Source organism: Nicotiana attenuata, chromosome 9 (assembly GCF_001879085.1).
Source record: "Nicotiana attenuata strain UT chromosome 9, NIATTr2, whole genome shotgun sequence".
Classification (NCBI taxonomy): domain Eukaryota; kingdom Viridiplantae; phylum Streptophyta; class Magnoliopsida; order Solanales; family Solanaceae; genus Nicotiana; species Nicotiana attenuata.
Genome location: NC_031997.1, coordinates 29,275,713 through 29,293,857, shown reverse-complemented (window position 1 = coordinate 29,293,857; position 18,145 = coordinate 29,275,713). Strand labels below are relative to the sequence as shown.

The window sequence follows — 18,145 nt, the reverse complement described above, 5'->3', positions numbered from 1 at the left end:
CAATTGAGAGGTACAAAGAAAGGCTTGTTATAAGGGGGGACACTCAGAGGGAAGGTATTGACTTCACTGAGACCTTTTCACCTGTTGTCAAGATGACAACTATCAAGTGTCTCCTAACCTTAGCTGTGAAAAGAGGTTGGACTGTTTTTCAATTGGATGTGAACAATGCTTTTAGGAGGAGAGATTACACGATTTGTTGATTCGGAAAGTGGTTATGAGTTTCTACACGTCTCTTCCGTCGTGGCAGTATTGCGAGAGTTGGAACATGGCTTATATGTGTTATGAGGTGTATTGCGGGCATCAGATTCGTGAAATAGTTCCTATTATGGTCAGGGGATGTTATTCTGATCAAGTGAATTATGTGGTGCATGGTGTGATTTTAGAGGATGAGCATGGTCATGTTGGGTACAGTGTCTGGTGATTGATGCGGTGCTCGTGTGTTAGAATCGGGTTTCGTGGAAAATTTTGGATGTTGGAGTTTGGTTCTAAAGCTTGTTAGCTAAGGTTAAAGGGATAATCTTCAGTCTGGCTCGAGCTAATGTGTTCAACTGGGTTGTGGTGGCACAGGTAGGTGCACGAGGTGTTAAACAGTGATTTTGGACAACTCCGAANATCCCACCTGGGATGGATGTCTCCTCTACTTCTGCATCTCCTCCTTTGGTTTGTAGACTCAAGAAGTCTTTATGTGGCCTCAGGCAGGCATCTAGGCAATGGTTTTCTAAATTGTCTGAAGCTCTGCATTCCGGAGGCTACATTTCTAGTCTCAATGACTATTCCTTCTTCACTAAGTCTTCTTCTGATTCTCTAGTGGTATTGGCTGTTTATGTTGATGACATATTGTTAGCTGGTGATGACCTTTCTGAACTTGACTCTTTAAAACAATTCTTGGATTCTCAATTTAAAATCAAGGATCTAGGTTTGGTGCACTACTTCCTAGGTTTGGAGATTTCTCAGCATCCCCAAGGTTACTTAATGAATCAACAAAAATACACCACTGATCTTCTTCAGAAATTCAATTGTCATCATTTCTTCCCTATTTGCACTCCTTTGGATTCTTCTCTTACGCTTACTGTGGACATGGGTGCCCCTGTTTCTGATCCTAGTGTATACAGAAGATTAATTGGGAAATTGAATTTCCTCCAACATACAAGACCTGATATTTCATTCTCTGTTCAACACCTCAGCCAGTTCCTTCAGAAGCCCCAGGTTCCCCATATGATGGCAGCTATCCATGTCCTGAGATATCTTCTGAATGATCCTGCTCAAGGTATACTGCTCTCTAGTTTTGATGACTTCTCTCTTGTGGGGTTTTCTGACTCTGATTGGGGATCTTGTGCAATCTCTCGCACGTCTGTTAGTGGGTTTTACATATCTCTTGGTGGCAGCCCTGTTTCCTGGAAGAGTAAGAAACAGCCTACCATATCCTTGTCTTCAACCGAGGCTGAATATAGAGCATTGAGGAAGCTGGCAACAGAGGTTTCTTGGTTGGTCAGACTTTTGGGTGACCTTGGTTTGGTCATTTCATATCCTGTTCCTGTTTATTGTGACAGTCAAGCTGCCCTCCACATTGCCAAGAACCCTGTTTTTCATGAGCGCACCAAACACATCGAGATTGATTGCCATTATGTAAGGGAGTGCATCACAGCTGGTCTTCTCACTTTGCACTTTGTATCTTCTTCAGGACAACTGGCAGATATTATGACTAAAGCATTGCCCAGCCAGCTGCATTATGGTATTCTTGGCAAGCTTGGTGTTTCATCACCCTCAAGCTTGAGGGGGGTGTTAGAGCCCAGTCTACTACACACACAGCTGTCCCAATACTGTGACCCGGCCCAGTACCTTTATTCTTTATTCTTTCATTTTAAGTGTAGTATTTGTCTTTCTCATTTTTACATACATTTTACTTGTAAATATAAATATAGAACTAAGTGGAGAAATAAAAAAAAATACACATGATATTTTCCCAGACTTCATTTCTCTGTTTCTCCTTCTTCTTTTTCTCGAAGCTTCCGAGGTCCGACTCCAATGGAGTCACCATAGCTCGTTGAGCTTCATCACAACAATTCGGAGGTCTCAGATTCAAATCCTGGGTATGGAATCGTCTTTGTAAGGGAGCGCTTTAACTCCCCTAATGTGAGACTTCCCAGCGTGAATTCGAATTTAATCGGGTCTCAATACGGATATCGGATGACAGACATCGGGGAAACAAAAAAGAAGTTTTCTTGGACAACAACTTAATTTGTTTGGCATGTTTTTGCAAGTTCTTAAAATATTGTTTGGTTATACGTTTAATTGAATTTTTGAAGATGAGTTTCAGAAAAAATTAACGATGAGTTTCAAATTTGAAAGAAGTAGTTTTTACTTCTTTTTCAAGTAAACGATATTTTACTCTCACGAAAATATAATATTTTTTCAAGTGACATGTTCAAACATAATTTTAATTTTTAAAGATAATTTTTCAATTTAACTTTAAAAGCTACTTTTTAAAAATATTATATTTTTTTATGTCCAAAAAAAAAAAAGTTTTCTTGGACAACAATCTAAGTTGTTGTATGTTTCTATTCCCAACCAAAAGCCGTTTCTTTTGAACACTCTGCAATAGAGTTAGGTGTACATATTTCAGCCATAGATTATCCAAAATATTGTTCATTTGTTTGTGAGTCAAAACACTTGGGATATAATCCATAATTAGAAAAATACATTAAAGGTGGACAGATGTTCAATTAGTCATTGGACTATTAAAAGTACCACATGGCCCCTAGGACCCTAAAACCACCCATGAAAACCAGGTGGCTGCAAATAAAAACTTAAAAAGGAAAAAAGAAACAGGCGGCTGATCTTTCTTGATTTAACTAGTAGTAGCTTTGGTTACACGCGCCCACACCCCATTAATATATGAACAAAAATTGGCCACTGTCATTCAAAGTTGATCCAAATCTCAATCCCTAAAGTGCCTCAAAGTCTTTCACATAACCAAGAAATCCTTTCTTATTTTTAACCATTTCTTAAAGTTAATTGCTTTTCAAGAAAAACTCACCAAAAAACCCCATCTCCCCTTTTTGATTTATCTCCTAGTAGTTTCTTTTTTCTCAATAAAATCCAAGTTCTTAGCTTTTCAACATAATCTATAAAAGCCCATCTCCCTTTTTCTGACTTATCTTATATATTTTCTCAATAAAACCCATCTTCCCTATTTTTTTTTTTTTTTGCGAGATTTATCCTCTATAAAACCCCATATTGAGATGCTGCACTTGTTCTTTGCTGTGGCGTTTTCAGCAGTGCCTTTGACTCTGTATATACCTCCAGTGAGGAGCTTGAATCTGTTTGTGGAAACAATGGAGGATATGTTGAGGGAATCGAGTGTTTATACAGGGAGGATGTACCCTAGGCTACGACATGCTTGGTCTAGGATCTTGAATTGTATGCTTTGTATTACTACTAGGTAGAGATTCAACTTCCTTGTGTTGGATCTTTGTTACTCAATCCAGGAAAAGTTTGAGCCTTTTTGTTTTGTAAATAATATATTTTGGATCTAATCTTCTCCTTTTTTGTTTTAAGTTTATTTATCAGAGTTTTTTTTCCTTCAAGTTAATTCTGGGTTTGTGGATTGGTTGGTGTTTCTCTGTAAGACTCTTTGTTTCAGAGAATTGATGGTTCATGTAAATGAAGAGCATTAATATCATAGGTTGCAACTGTTTCTATGCAAAGTTTCAATTTTTCTAATGGTGGAAACTACTAACTAGATTAACTTGAGACACACTTTGGTTATTCTTCTGTTACTTGCACTCTCTGCGTACCAAAAATTAGACAGATTTGACTATGATTTTCATTCCAATATAATCAACCACTCAATTGTTTGCCTAAGTGAATGTTCTCATATCTGTGGTTGGTTTCTTGTTTTTCCTTAAGGCTTTGTGAGATGGAGTATTGCTGTTTTGGTTATCATTGCCTTGGAAAAATTATTGCACAGTGACAATACAGATGAGGACTCCCTTTCTGCGGTGGGGTTCTTGTGTTGCTCCTCTTCTATAAAGTTTACGGGTGCAAGAGTTTTAAAATAATCATTTTAAGTTACTCGATTCTAAATTAATAATTAGTACATATTTGAGTTCTAATTATTTTAAGTTACTCGATTCTAAATCAATAATTAGTACATATTCACAAACACAGGGTTTGGACTAAAGCTATTGGGTTCGCCTAGCTCCGCCCCTTCATTTGTTGGAATGTAATGATGGAGATAAAGCTGTTTTTAGTTTCGATGGTAACAACCATTCACATTATTTCTTATGTTATCCTTGTAATAATATTTCTAGTTATCTTATTATATTACAAGGCATCACCAGCTCCCACGAACCATTCGATTAAAGGATAAAAAAACTGGGGAAATGAGGGTGGATGGGGTGGGGGAGCAATAATCACACAAAAGCAAGAAATGTCTCACAAGAATCCTTAGGTGACATTATGTAATTGGTGTTTGTTACAGTCGAAAACTTTATCAGAATTGTCTTTGATAAAGTATGCTAAAAAATGAATATAGGACAAGAGTATTAGATAACATTGTTTAATATGCTGGACCTTTGAACCGTTTCTTACAACTTATTATTATCCTCATAAACCAAATAAAATGGGGTAACAATAGATTATTGAGTGTATCAGAAACTATAAAGAATGAAAGAAGTTTTTCTATGAAAAAATAGTAACTGATAAGTATGAAGAATCACTTCATGAAATGTTCTCACATCTCTGGTTGGGTTCTTGGTTTTTCCTTTTAACTATTTGTAAATTGAGATAATAACGACCCAATTAACAAGACTCAAGGTTCAAAGTAATTGCTAATGATGGGATTTAGATGGTTGGCTTTGTGGATTTTCTACTATAGACTTGCTTCTTAAGGCTTATGAGATGGAGTATTGCTGTTTTGGTTATCATTCTCTTAGGAAAAATTATCAATACAGATGAGGATTCCCTTTCTGCTATGGGGTTTTTGTGCTGTTCCTCTTCTATAAAGTCCCTTAGCATTGGTCCATCTGTTGAATGATAAAAATGGAGATAAAGCTGTATTTTTAGGTTCCATGGTAACAATCAATCACATTCTTGCCTAATGTTATCTTTGTAGTAATATTTCTAGTTATCTTATTATATACTATTAACAATGGCATCACCAGCTCCCAAGAACCATCCATCCAATGAAAGGAGAAAAAACTGGGCAAATGGAGGGGGGGGGGGGGGGGGGGGGGGCTCTGTGGGGTAGTTCTCAATAATCACAAAAGCAAGATAGCTCACAAGAATCCTTTGGTGATATTATGTAACTGGTGTTTGTTATAGTTGACAACTTTATCAGAATTGTCTTTGATAAAGTATGCTAAAAACTGAATATAGGATAAGAGTATTAGATAACGTTATTTAATGCGGTGGACCTTTGAACTGTTTCTTACAACTTATTATTATCCTCAGAGACCAAATAAATGGGGTAAAACAATAGATGATTGAGTATATGAGAAACTATAAAGAATGAAAGAATGTTCAGCAGCAGTGGGTTGAGAGATTTTTCAGCTGGAAAGAGTGCAAGGTTTCAAGAACCAGAAAACATCTAAAGCTCTAGCAGCAGCTTCTTTTTCAGCAACAATAGCACCACCTCTTTGTCCTTGTTGATTATTACTCATCATCTTCCCTTGATCTTCCTTTCTCTTCTCTTCATTGCTGCTGCTGTGTTCCAGTTCTTGAAGGAAACCCCTTGTCTCCTCCTAATGTTATTTCATCATACAGATGCAGTATTATTAGTCTCAAGATAATTTGATCAACAGTTAAAAGCATTAAAAATGGAAAAGATTGAAGATTTATTGGAGGGCAACTGGTGCTTTTTGTTCTCTGTGGTTTTATTACTTTTGTTCATTTTGTAGTGCTACCAAAGAGTATGATCAAAACCATCAATCGAGCTTCTTTAAAACCTTTGAATGACTCGTTAAGGTTTATCTTATCCTATTCTGTTCAACTTCAGCAGCATCGTGATAAACAATCAAAATGCTGCTGATTCTTGCCAAAGTTCATCTCAAATATCATGTTTTGAGGATTAGTTGGTTGTAGCTCTTGGGTGGAATTCAACCCCAAAAACTAGTTGATGAGCTGAGGTTTGTCCAAGATAACATATATATAAGGAGACAACATCACATTTCATACACCAACTTGGGGTGCCACTTAACAGCAACTAGAAAATAAGGTTTCCCTTTGTTTTGGCCAAAAAGGCCGAAAAAGGGAATGATGCACTTCACAGCAGCATAGCAAAGAGGGTATTATAATCAAGTGTTAGTGAGACTGAAAATTTCTGAACAAGTATTCAACTGCAAATTGCAATCTAGTGACGAAAAGGTTTCGTACATACCAGAGGTCTATACTTTGCTTTAGATGGAGTGGCCTTTGTAGTTCCTCGGCTGGCTGAGAAACACTGAGGAGTAGGAGGATTCGTGCGGATCTGGGACAAGATATCTTCATCTTTGCGCTTAATGTTCTTCACATCCACAAGTATTGGTGTGTTTTCTGCATTATCATTTCTCCTGCATAGATTATAGTTCACCAAAAATGATACTCAATACAACTACTCTTAAGTCTAAAAATGGTCAGAATGAATGTTTTGCTTAACCTGTTGATAATTAGGTAAACTTATCTACAAAAAACATGTTAGTGTTTGTGTCTGAGGATAAGATGGCAAGAAATATGTGAAACTTACAGTAGCTTCCTTTTCTGTTTCTCGTTAATGTTGCTTTTTGACACTGTTTCATTAGTCTCTTTAGTCATCTCAAGCAATGGCTTCCTTTCCCTTTGCTCATCATCAACAATACAATCTTTTGCCTTTTGTTTATTTCCCATTAGTGGACTTGTTTCCAAGTTCTCATTTGCACCATTCTCTTTCTCTTTAGCTCTGATGGTTACTAGTTTCTTCAGCTCATTGCAGAAGTCAGTTACCTTATTCAACAAATCACCACCAGCAAAAAGATTCCTAGCTGAAAGAGTACTTTTCAACTTTGGTATCTGTTGTTCTTTTTGCAAGTAAATATTATCATCAACTGTCTTCTTCTCCGCGCTTGACTTGATTATTTGTTTCATCAATTTAGTCCTGAACCGAGGAGGGGTTGCAAAATTGGGATTCTGATTCTCGCTATCTTCGACAATCTTATCATATTTCAAGTCCTTGTTCAATGATACTGATGGTTGAATTTGCCCTCTCTTCTTCAGTGTTGCATCTCTGAAATTAAGAAACACCATTCGGTTCACAATCTTGTCCAAATAAAATTCAGTAGAATAAAAAACGGGCAACCCGGTGCACAAATCATCTCGCATCCACACACGGTACGGGAAGGGCCGCACCCTAGGGGTGTGATGTAGACAGCCTAGCTAATGCAAGCATTAGTGGCTGTTCCACGGCTCGAACCCTTGACCTATAGATTACATGGAGACAATTTTACCATTCCTCCAAGGCTCCCTTCAAAATTCAGTAGAAACCATTGCATAAAAAAAGAAATTGGTTTTTTTCTTCATTATTTACCTCCTATTTCTTTCCCCAAGAGGTATATCAGATACACTAGCTGATCTTTGAAGCTGTAAATTACAACAAAGTTAGCAAAACTTGAATAAGAAATGAAAGGTTATACTCCAAACAGAACGAGTTCATTCCATTATCTATTTGAAAAGTCAGGAAATCAGTTAACTAGCAAAAATCAAAGAGAAAAATTAGGAAATTTAAAAGGACAAATGAAGATTGACTAGAAATTTTCTTGAAAATTGCATAAACACTGAATTCACTTCTTCTTTTCCACAAGAAAAATGAAGAGCAAATCCTGAATCTTGCAGTGAATGGTGAAATTAACCATTACCCACAAGAACTCATTTACTAATATTCTTAAAACTAGCAGAAACACTCAAATTACAATACCCTTTTCCACATTTTATCAACAGTCATATGGGAACTCGCAAATTAATAAATCAAAACACAAAATTTTGGACCAAAGATAGGAAAAGAAACACAAACCTTAGAGGAGGAAGAAGGGGTAGTTGCTTTATAGAAATCTTCCACTGTCTTTGGATGATTACAATCTGCTCCAAAACAAGAAAAGGGGCAAGAAAAAGACTCAAAATTTAGTCAAATCTGTAGTAAAAAAAGAAATAAAGCAAACACATTTGTTGTTTGTATTAAGTTACCAGGTTTGCAGAACCAAGCATCATCATCGACAGGAGCATCAGGAGCAAGAAAATCAACCCATTGAGGTGCGTTAAAATGCTCCAAAAGATCATCTTTAACAAATCTTGAATCAATCGTTTTCCAATCAATTATGGCTATCTCCATAATGGGTTACACCTAAAAAAAATGAGAAGAAAAAGAGTTTAAGACTGTTTCTACAAAACTCAGATATAAAGTAAGAATTCAGAAGATTTTTTAAGTGAATGAATTCACAGGTGAAATGCAACGTTTCTTTGTTGTGGAAGGAGCTGACACTAAAGACCGTTGGGATTTAAGGCTTTTGGAGGGTTTTATTAATTATTTATTTAATTTCCTTTTTGACCGTTAGGGATTTTTCTCATTTATTTTCTTTTTGTTGATTTTTAATCCTATGGGAATTATGTGCAGATCTAATTTCGGATCCAAGGCATTTATCATTTACCGTGTATGCTTTGGTAATGTTGTACCACATGCTGAAGTATTGGTACTTTTTCCTATCGGGTCGAGAATTGCTTTGACACTGCTAGCTTACTAATTTTTTTTTCATAAAAATTCTGATCGATTTGATTTATTTCTTCTTTTCCCCCTTTTTTTGTAGTTTGAAGATTATTAAAGGTTTTTTGTCAAATCAAATTGTAACACTTCTTTTGCTTGCATCCATTTAGAGCCCGTTTGGCTTAGCTGATTTAGAGTGGCTGATAAGCATTAAGTGCTGAAAAGCAATTTTAAGTGCTGAAACTGATTTAAAAAATAAACAGTTACGTGTTTGGATAAAAGTGCTGAAATTATACGCAACTCAAGAACTGGGTATACGAAGAGTTTTGTTTTAAAAAGAAGTATTTTAGGGATATAATAGTAAATATTTTGATCAAAGTTAAAGTGCTTATAAGCTGAAATTTGTTAAGTTGGGTGAGACCAACTTATGGCTTTTGGCTTATTTTTAGCTTATAAGCACTTTTAATTTTACCAAACGCGTAGATAAGCCAAAAAGTACTTATAAGCCAGTTTAACTAGCTTATAAGCTTAGCCAAACACTCGTTTAGTTTAAAATACTAGGTAAGCCTCCTTAATTTCAAAGAAAAGTCTACCTTCAAATCTTACCGTCGCCAAAAACCAAAAATTTCCACATGTTTATCTCATTTAAAAAAATTAGGCCTATACATGAGTAGATACCTCCTATAGCAAAGGTTAAAATCTTATTTATTTTAAATAAATATCATTTAAAAAAATTATATTCTATAGAACCTTTTAATGTTTATAGCAAAATATTTAATTTTGGTTACCTCCTATCCCTAAGCCACTAAAAACGCTATTCAGTTACACTATTTTCTTTCTCTCTCTACTTTGATACATGCCATTCTCTTCCCCCATTTCCTGAAAACACGATGCTCAATCTCAAAATTCCTCTCACCACATCACCTACCATTAGTCACAAACGGTGATTTTGCCTGGATACTATTACAACCATTAGGCAAAAACATCATTAAATCTGTAAATACGGCGTTCTTCAACGGAGGAGGGTTCAGAGATCCAAACATCATAGTTGTTGCAGACACCCATGGGAAACCGAGGAACAGGGAGTGGGTCCGGAACACCATAATTTAGTGGGGAACCCAAGTTAAAACTAAGATCTTTAATATCGTCTTGTTCGTTGTCAGAAGAAGGAGAGGAAGAGCAAGACGTGTTAGTAGAAGAGAGTAAACGGTCAAGTGAGTCGTGAAAGCTCTGGTCCTCCTCGTTTTCTTCTTCGCCTCTGGTTTTGCTCATCGATGTATTTCATTGTATTCACCGTCTTTTTTTCATTGTATTTCAATGTATCCCGCTGTATTCTACATATTTCATTATATTCACTGTCTCGTTATATGCCATGAATGTATTCATATATTTTTTTTAATTAATATAATTTATGTATTCAGATAGATTATATAATTTCTCTGAAGATTGCTATGTTTTTGGGGTATTTTTCGGTTGAGAATCTTTTTTATAACTGAAAATATAAAATTTGTGTGTTATTATTGAGTTTATTGAGTTATATTAGGAGTCTATTATGTTAATTGATTCACTTTCCGTTTAAAAACAGTGTAATCCCATGTTTCACGCCGTGAATACAGTCGAATACAATAATCTGTCCAGCTGTAATGTTTCACGCCATGAATACAGTCGAATACACTCGAATACAACAACTGATTAGCCGGACTTCCTTGATTCACGCCTATTTTTGCTACTGTATTCATGAATACAGTAGCTTAAATACATCTAATACATCTTATAACAACAGAAAACGTATCTACAATACGTAATATAGCAAATGGTATCTATAGATAGCTAATTACCACTAAAAGATAGTGCTTTATGAAAAATTCTCTAAATTTTTCCTTTATGGTTTAATAGAGCTGTCAATATGGGCTGGGCCAGCCCACGTGGGCTTTAGCAATTGACGGGCTGGATTGGGCTAGCCCACCATTTTGATGGGCTTTATAATGATCAGTCCACCCCAGCTCTATGTGGGTTGCGGGTCCCAACGAGCTGGCCCATTATTTTTAAAACATAATTTTATATTTTTTCTTTAAGTTATAACCTAAAAATAGATAAATATTTAAAAGTTAAAAAAATCTTATTGGAAATTTTTTACAAAACTTAATAACTTTTTATACTGTTCCAATATATCACAATAAATACTACAAAAGTAAAAGACAAGACTATATTTCATTCACTAAAAGTCAAAACTCAAAACTCAAAAAAACTATTCAAGAGAACGTCCATGAGCTTATGTGATCTCCAACACATCATCTTCATCAAACACATTTGAATCCGTTTGTGAGAAGGTTGTCTTAACATCTTCACTTTCATCTACATCTACAATTTGTATGCAATATTAATTAGTTAAATGTTAAGAATAATTAAATTTTTAAACTAATAAACGTTTTAAGACTTTGATCTTTTAATATGATGAGTTTATAAACTTTAAGTTTGGAATACTCTTCTTGTTTTGTGTCATGTACTTTTTATATTTTATATACTTTAAATACGTATTTTTATTAGGCCCACGGGTCGACCCAGCCCAGCCTTAGTCAAGCCTCACGGGCCACGGGTTTACTCGGCCCGGGCTTAAAAGCCTCGTTTTTAAATGGGCTCCAAAAATTCTAGCGCATCCCTGCTAAATCACGGGCGGGGCGGGCCAAGCCCATATTGACGGCTCTATGGTTTAAGTTAATTTTTGTGTAACAAAATTATATCTCGTATATAACTCAATTTTTGTGTGACAAAATTTCATACGTGCATCAAATGAAAAAATTAAGAGAATATAAAATAGTTTTGTTACACATTAAAAATTCACACCTATAATATTGTTAGACAAAGTATAGGTGTCATATTTAAACCAAAAACAGTCTCCTTGATTCCCTCTCTGCCTATCATTTCCACTTTTAACTCCACTGTTAGAGGCAATACAAGACTCTCTCCACTCTGAATCTCTTCTCCTTCTCACTTAAAAGCAACCCAATTGCCAAAAACTTTTGATCATTTTTCAGGTACAAAACTTTATTGATTTTCTCTTGGAAAAAGAAAAAAAAACTCATACATTCTTCAAAGAGTGAAGGTAATTGTTTTGTTTATATCATTTTGTTTTCTCTTTAGATGATTGCTTCTATTATGTGATATGTTATATCATCATCATTTGGAGTAAGTTTTGGATCTAATTTTACATTGTCATACTTGTTTTCTGAAATTGAAACGTATATTAGAGTACTTTGACCTGATATTTTCACGTTTGGCTGAATGCATGATGACTAATTTTTAGCATTTGAACTTAACAATTTTTATTTTTATTCTTATTTTTGGTAGTATGTGGCTCATGGGGAAAAAAAAAATATAAGCTAGATTACTGTTCTCTAGGCAATGTATATAAACCAACTATTATGACGGCGATAATGGAACTCTGGCGATTTTTTCTCCTTTTGAATGATTAAATTGATGTAATATATTTCCTTTAGTATCCATTTTAAAATTTTAATATGGAAGCCACTCGTGAAGTTTATTTTTGTTGTTGTTCTGTAGCAATATGAGGTAACAAAGGTAGTATATGCATATATCTCACACTGATTTTGTTGCTATAATATGTTTTGAATATAAGGTTTAATGATAATTCCTGGTCATATGCGATGATTCATATTTTCTTATTTTGGTCCGATACTAATATATTTTTTGGATTAAATGGAGAAATATGGCCAGTGAAGATTTGTATAACCGGCCCCAACTTGTGGGACTAACACATAGTAATAGTTGTTGTAAAATTAATTTTTCATTTTTCTCAGTTGTGAATAAGGGGAGTGGGTAGTTGTTGTTGTGGACCATCAAACATATTAGTATTTGTATCAGTAATAACTACCAATTTTATTCTGGTAAGGATTAATGTTGGAATTTTAGTCAATGATTTATGTCTAGAAGTGGAACATATATATACATAGATATCTTAGTTGTTTTAAGGAAGAGGTCTGTTTCTTGCAATTTCACTATGTTTGTATTGCTTCCTGCAGCCAAAATGTGCTTGCACTTTAATAGTTTATCATCTTAGCTGCTTATTTATTTGGCTGTCAAATTCGTCATTTTCATCTTTTTTGTTCTTTAAGAGACAGCTATGACGATTGATCAGCCACAATACCCCTCTGTTGCTCATAAGGTATCTGGCAACTTCCTGGTTATATCTACCCAAAATCGAGATCTTCTGGCATATCAAAGGCAATATAAATATGGAAATCAGACGAAACCTTTGTTGCATCAATGTGAAGGAAAATATGACATGTCCATGGTTTCGTCCTACTCATCGCCAGTTTTTGTTCAAGCTCCTTCAGAGAAAGGTTTTTCCAGCTTTGCAATTGATTTTCTTATGGGTGGTGTCTCAGCAGCAGTGTCAAAGACAGCAGCTGCTCCAATTGAGCGCGTCAAACTCCTGATCCAAAACCAGGACGAAATGATCAAGGCTGGTCGGTTATCAAAACCATACAGTGGCATAACTGAATGTTTTAGCCGAACAATGAAAGAAGAAGGGATTATGTCATTGTGGAGAGGCAATACAGCCAACGTTATTCGTTATTTCCCAACTCAGGCTCGTTCTTTTTCTCGGACAAACTTGGTTATTTAAGATCCTTATTTCCTTCCTTCCCGTGATATAATTTTTTCTCTTTTTGTGCAGGCCTTGAATTTTGCATTTAAAGATTACTTCAAGAGGCTTTTTAACTTCAAAAAGGAAAGAGACGGTTACTGGAAATGGTTCGCTGGCAACCTTGCATCAGGAGGCGCAGCTGGTGCATCTTCCCTTTTCTTTGTGTATTCACTTGACTATGCCCGAACAAGGCTAGCAAATGATGCTAAGGCTGCAAAAGGTGGAGGGGAGCGACAGTTCAATGGTCTTGTTGATGTCTACAAGAAGACATTAGCATCTGATGGAGTTGCTGGACTTTACCGTGGATTCAATATTTCATGTGTTGGGATCATTGTGTACCGTGGTCTCTACTTTGGTTTGTATGATTCTTTGAAACCAGTTGTCCTCACTGGAGGGCTACAGGTAATGTTGCGTTACTACTAACTATAACTCTAGTGATCGCGTTCAGTATTAAAGAAGCATTTGTATTAGACTTATTTATTGATGAAGTGTCTGTGATGTTTCATATATGTGTTTCTTTTTTCTTCAATTGGTTTCAGGATAGCTTCTTTGCTAGCTTTGCACTAGGGTGGTTAATTACAAATGGTGCTGGACTTGCATCCTATCCAATTGACACTGTTCGTCGGAGAATGATGATGACATCTGGTGAAGCAGTGAAATACAAAAGCTCAATGGATGCTTTTACTCAAATATTGAAGAATGAGGGTGCAAAGTCTCTCTTCAAGGGTGCTGGTGCAAACATTCTTCGTGCCATTGCTGGCGCTGGTGTCCTTTCTGGCTACGACAAACTTCAAATGCTTGTACTCGGAAAGAAGTATGGATCCGGTGGTGCTTAAGATTGATCATTTTTTCCATCCCTACTATGATTCTTAATTTGGATTTTGAATAATTAGCTACCAAACAGAAGTATCTTTTTTACTTCAGTAGGAGAAGTGATACATTCTGTGGCAACTGTTGGTGCAGTTGCTAGTTTAGTTTCTAGGAGAGTATAGTGCCCAATTTTGATAGACATGGCAAGGCACGCTATGCATAAATGTTTTATTTCACTTTTATGAGGTAATCTCTTTGATAGATTATCCAACAACTCAATAATGTAGTTGAATCTTCTCTATATTATCATGAATTCTTTGCTTTTCCCCTCTTTTCTCTTCTAGTTACGACCGGAACTGTGGGGAGAGGGGGGATCGAGCTCTGAAGGATTAAAATAAGAGTTTAAGTTATATCCACTTAGCAGTGGCAAGGCCAGAGATTTCAGCAAGGGGATTCAGTATTTATAAAAATAGGCTATTCAAGCTTCTGATTCCGGTCAACGGGATTCAATCTTTGTATTTATTATGCATTTTATTATTTTAGACTTGTAATAAACATATATAACAAGTAAATTTTTCTTAGCAAAGGGTATCATATGAACCTCCTTGCTTCAATATTGCTCTGCCACTGTCATCGGGGACAAAAATTTTTATACAATCAGACCACTTATTAGATAATTACAGATAAATTTGGGATTGTTCAATGTTTACTTTTTCTAGCCGGTATACATAGATTATACCTTGATTATATACAGTTACACATATATTATACATCTATTGGCTATTTTTAATATAATAGATTAGGTGAGCTACTATTTGATTAATTTGACAAGCATTAATTGTTAATCTTATATAAATGAGTTAAGTTGAAGTTTAATGGGCTTCATTCTAGCTAAAAATATCACCCTTTCAATTATGAAGTTTTTTTGGGACATCCTCATGAATTATTATCTTCCTTAAGCCCAGGGTCTACGGGAAATATCCTCTGTGCCTTTTAAAGGCAGGGGCAAGGTCTACTTTATATAGTAAAATATGTTCATATTAAATGCTCGCATGATAAATCGACACGTGGAGCCGAAGACACAATTCGATCGGGTCCGAAGGCAACGATCTTGTTTGTTCCCGAAGAGAGTGATGATCATATAGGAGAAATAAATGCTTGCCACCCGGTAGCATTTAAGTGAGAATATATTATAGCATTAAGTACATAGTCCGTTACAAAGAATATGGCATTCACTGACTACCGTTACACATTCTTCAATAGCCCTCATAATTGACATTTAATAAGGGCTTGATCCTAGGACCTTGTTCCCTAGTTACCATTATAAATAAAGAACTCAACAACCATTGTAAGAAGGCGAATTTTCTGACAAGCCAATACTATACTCTGCTCAAAAGCTTAATACTATTTGATCCTCTTGTTCATTTATATTGTTCCTACTGCCTCCGGAAGATCTACTCTCGAAACCAAGATTTCTGCTATTTTATCTCGATTTCAAAGCTAAATCTTACATTCTTGTCTAATTTATTTATTATTTTAGGATAACATTGATTCACTTGTCTATAAACCACGTATAAATTTAACTGTATTGTTTTATGGGCAAACAGTTTGGCACCCACCGTGGGGCTTAGACAATTTTATAATTGAGTTGATCCTTTCGTCTATTACTAACTCGTTTGATTATTTGTTCTTAGCAAAAATCGTAAAAAATGGCAGAAAACGGTGTCAACATCGCACACAACGTTGAGGCCCAAGGAAATCAGCCTCAACACGAAGATTCAATCAGTGATGCCCGCAACAAGGGGGATGGGCCATGCTGGTCCACGACAGGTAGTATCCACGACATGTTCGAGAAGCAACTCCTGATGATGCTGAAGACGAGCACGTCGTTGAAACAATTAGGATATTGAGAGAGCAACAAAAAGCCATTATGGGCCATCGACGAGATCAGGTCATGTCGGAGTTGAAGCAAGCGCTATCAGATGCTTCCAACAACGCGAATGAATGAGGTCCAGTTCCTCCCGTTGCTTCCCCAAATCAAACAACGCAAAGAGTTGACAACAACAACCCGAGGGGTGAAGTCGGCTTCGGCAGGGCTGGAGGGAACAGTAGCGTATCCGGTAACAACAACGAGAGTGATCCCTTTAAACCCGAACTCATGCGGTTTATGAGGGAAATAAACGATCGAATTGATCAAATTTCGGGCGCACCACCAGTGTTGAAAGGACCGGAATCAAAGAAATATGCCCAATTACTGTTCAAACCAAACGCGGTAGCAGAGTTGATCCCGAAGCGGTTCAAAATTCTAGACGTGCCGAAATATGATGGGACTTTAGATTCTCAATAGAATATCACCACTTATACAACGACGGTGAGGGAAACGATTTAGCTCCGAATGAGATTGAGTCAGTCTTGCTGAAGAAATTCGGGAAGACCCCCATGAAGGGGGTCCTGACATGGTATTCACTCTTGACCGAGCACTCAATAGATTCCTTCGAGATGCTCGCGGATTCTTTCATCACGGCCTATGCCGAGGCCAGGAAGGTATATGCATGAAAGGTCGACATATTCAGGATTGCATAAGGAGAGTCCGAATTGCTGCGGGAGTTCGTGACCAGATTCCAAAAGGAAATGATGCTGCTACCGGTCGTACCGGACGAATGGGCAGCTGAAGCATTCACTAAGGGTCTGAATCCAAGAAGTTCCGACGCTTCCCGAAAATTGAAAGAAAGTCTGCTCGAGTTCTAGGCAACAACATGGGCAGATGTTCACAACAGATACGAGTCAAAGATAAGAATTGAGGATGATAAGCTCGGTTTTCCATCATTAACCAAGGGTCGGGACCGGAAAAAGAATAAAAAAAGTCAAAAGATGATTTCGACACAAATCGACGGTCTTCAAGAGGCCCGTTTTTGCCTTATGGAAGGGCCGAAGGACGTGGTAGAGGTTTTCGGTCGGCGGATAGATTCGCAACCAAAAAAAGAGCAGATCGCGGCCGAAATTATTGAATACTGCAGGACAAGGAGATGTCGACAGTTCAAGCTTTTATACCCTTTTTACCTCATTATAAAATTAGTATGGGTAAAATTTTCCTATATATAAAACTATGATTTGGGTCAAATTTTATATTATATTATTTATATACAACATAGTTTTTCTACCTTTTATATAGAAGAAAAGACAAATGTCTGCATTTTGGTACAAGTTGATCGCACAAGGATTGTGATAGTCTGACGGACATTCAAACTTGAATAAAAACGTGTCCACAAAACAGCAAAGTTTACAACACTATTTTGGAGAGAAAAGACATTCTTATCATGTCTTTTACTAGCAAGAAGAACAACATTTTGCAATTGAAGAGTTTCGGTTAAGCAATTGAGTCGATCAATACTCGAATATATCTATGCGTCTCTCTCGCTCCCCCTTATGTTACGGTAGTTACTCTGTGATCTATGAAGCTTTCTGTGTAGGAAGAAGAGGACATGGTGGGCCTTTGATAAGTGTAGATTTTGACCACTTCTTAGTACCTTTTTACTTTTATTTTAGTCCGAAAGTGTTGATTTATGTTCCCAAAATTAATGAGGACTGTTGGAGATTTGGGCTCTTATGAAGAAATCCGACTCAAAAAGGAGTGTTCCGACTCACAAGGCAAAAAGGGGCGCATCAGAAAAGAAGTGCAGTCTGCAGAAGCAAGTGTGCACCTCAGAATTCTCTCTGCGGCCGCCGTCCAGTTCCTATAGAACCTATCACTAAAATACCCCTAGAGGGGGATAAGGCTAAGCGGAGCGCACATTGATTCCGCTCGTTCCCGTCCTTCGCTTCAGGGCCTGTCGATCTGATGAAGAAGCCCAGAAGTAATTGAAAGAGGAGTGCGGACCACACATAATATGTGCGACCGCAGAACCTGGTCGCACTGACAAGAATTCAAAAAGTTCAGAGAGTGTGCAAAATGACCAAGACTG

General features: G+C 36.6%; 3 protein-coding genes across 5 annotated transcripts; 2 read left to right on the top strand and 1 right to left on the bottom strand.

Annotated features, from left to right (window-relative positions):
* Positions 625–3,388, top strand: LOC109232620 (uncharacterized mitochondrial protein AtMg00810-like). The gene is made up of 2 exons (XM_019398379.1): positions 625–1,835; positions 3,277–3,388. Exons 1-2 carry the CDS (start codon positions 625–627, stop codon positions 3,386–3,388), a joined length of 1,323 nt encoding a protein of 440 aa, XP_019253924.1.
* LOC109232203 lies at positions 5,280–8,727 on the bottom strand. Of its 2 annotated transcripts, XM_019397888.1 has the most exons (7): positions 8,447–8,727; positions 8,194–8,350; positions 8,024–8,088; positions 7,541–7,593; positions 6,725–7,240; positions 6,380–6,551; positions 5,280–5,744 (listed from the first exon to the last, which is right to left on the bottom strand). In XM_019397888.1, exons 2-7 carry the CDS (start codon positions 8,336–8,338, stop codon positions 5,550–5,552), a joined length of 1,146 nt encoding a protein of 381 aa, XP_019253433.1. In that variant the 5' UTR covers positions 8,339–8,350; positions 8,447–8,727; the 3' UTR covers positions 5,280–5,549. The 2 variants fall into 2 exon arrangements, with proteins under 2 accessions (XP_019253433.1, XP_019253432.1); XM_019397887.1 differs by having other exon boundaries at positions 8,194–8,726.
* LOC109232201 (ADP,ATP carrier protein 1, mitochondrial-like) lies at positions 11,681–14,510 on the top strand. 2 transcript variants are annotated; one of them, XM_019397886.1, is made up of 4 exons: positions 11,681–11,810; positions 12,841–13,316; positions 13,404–13,775; positions 13,913–14,510. In XM_019397886.1, exons 2-4 carry the CDS (start codon positions 12,849–12,851, stop codon positions 14,207–14,209), a joined length of 1,137 nt encoding a protein of 378 aa, XP_019253431.1. In that variant the 5' UTR covers positions 11,681–11,810; positions 12,841–12,848; the 3' UTR covers positions 14,210–14,510. The 2 variants fall into 2 exon arrangements, with proteins under 2 accessions (XP_019253431.1, XP_019253430.1); XM_019397885.1 differs by having other exon boundaries at positions 11,706–11,810; positions 12,847–13,316.

What these genes read in the sequence shown, in the direction of transcription:
- LOC109232620 (XM_019398379.1), top strand. Translation starts at nt 625, where the DNA reads ATGGATGTCTCCTCTACTTCTGCATCTCCTCCTTTGGTTTGTAGACTC. An exon ending in CAATACTGTGACCCGGCCCA is followed by an intron (nt 1,836 to 3,276) that starts GTACCTTTATTC and finishes TGGCGTTTTCAG; the next exon opens with CAGTGCCTTTGACTCTGTAT.
- LOC109232201 (XM_019397886.1), top strand. Translation starts at nt 12,849, where the DNA reads ATGACGATTGATCAGCCACAATACCCCTCTGTTGCTCATAAGGTATCT. An exon ending in TTCGTTATTTCCCAACTCAG is followed by an intron (nt 13,317 to 13,403) that starts GCTCGTTCTTTT and finishes CTTTTTGTGCAG; the next exon opens with GCCTTGAATTTTGCATTTAA. An exon ending in TCCTCACTGGAGGGCTACAG is followed by an intron (nt 13,776 to 13,912) that starts GTAATGTTGCGT and finishes AATTGGTTTCAG; the next exon opens with GATAGCTTCTTTGCTAGCTT.
- LOC109232203 (XM_019397888.1), bottom strand. Translation starts at nt 8,338, where the DNA reads ATGGAGATAGCCATAATTGATTGGAAAACGATTGATTCAAGATTTGTT. An exon ending in TGCTTGGTTCTGCAAACCTG is followed by an intron (nt 8,089 to 8,193) that starts GTAACTTAATAC and finishes GTTTTGGAGCAG; the next exon opens with ATTGTAATCATCCAAAGACA. An exon ending in AAACAGAAAAGGAAGCTACT is followed by an intron (nt 6,552 to 6,724) that starts GTAAGTTTCACA and finishes TAATCTATGCAG; the next exon opens with GAGAAATGATAATGCAGAAA.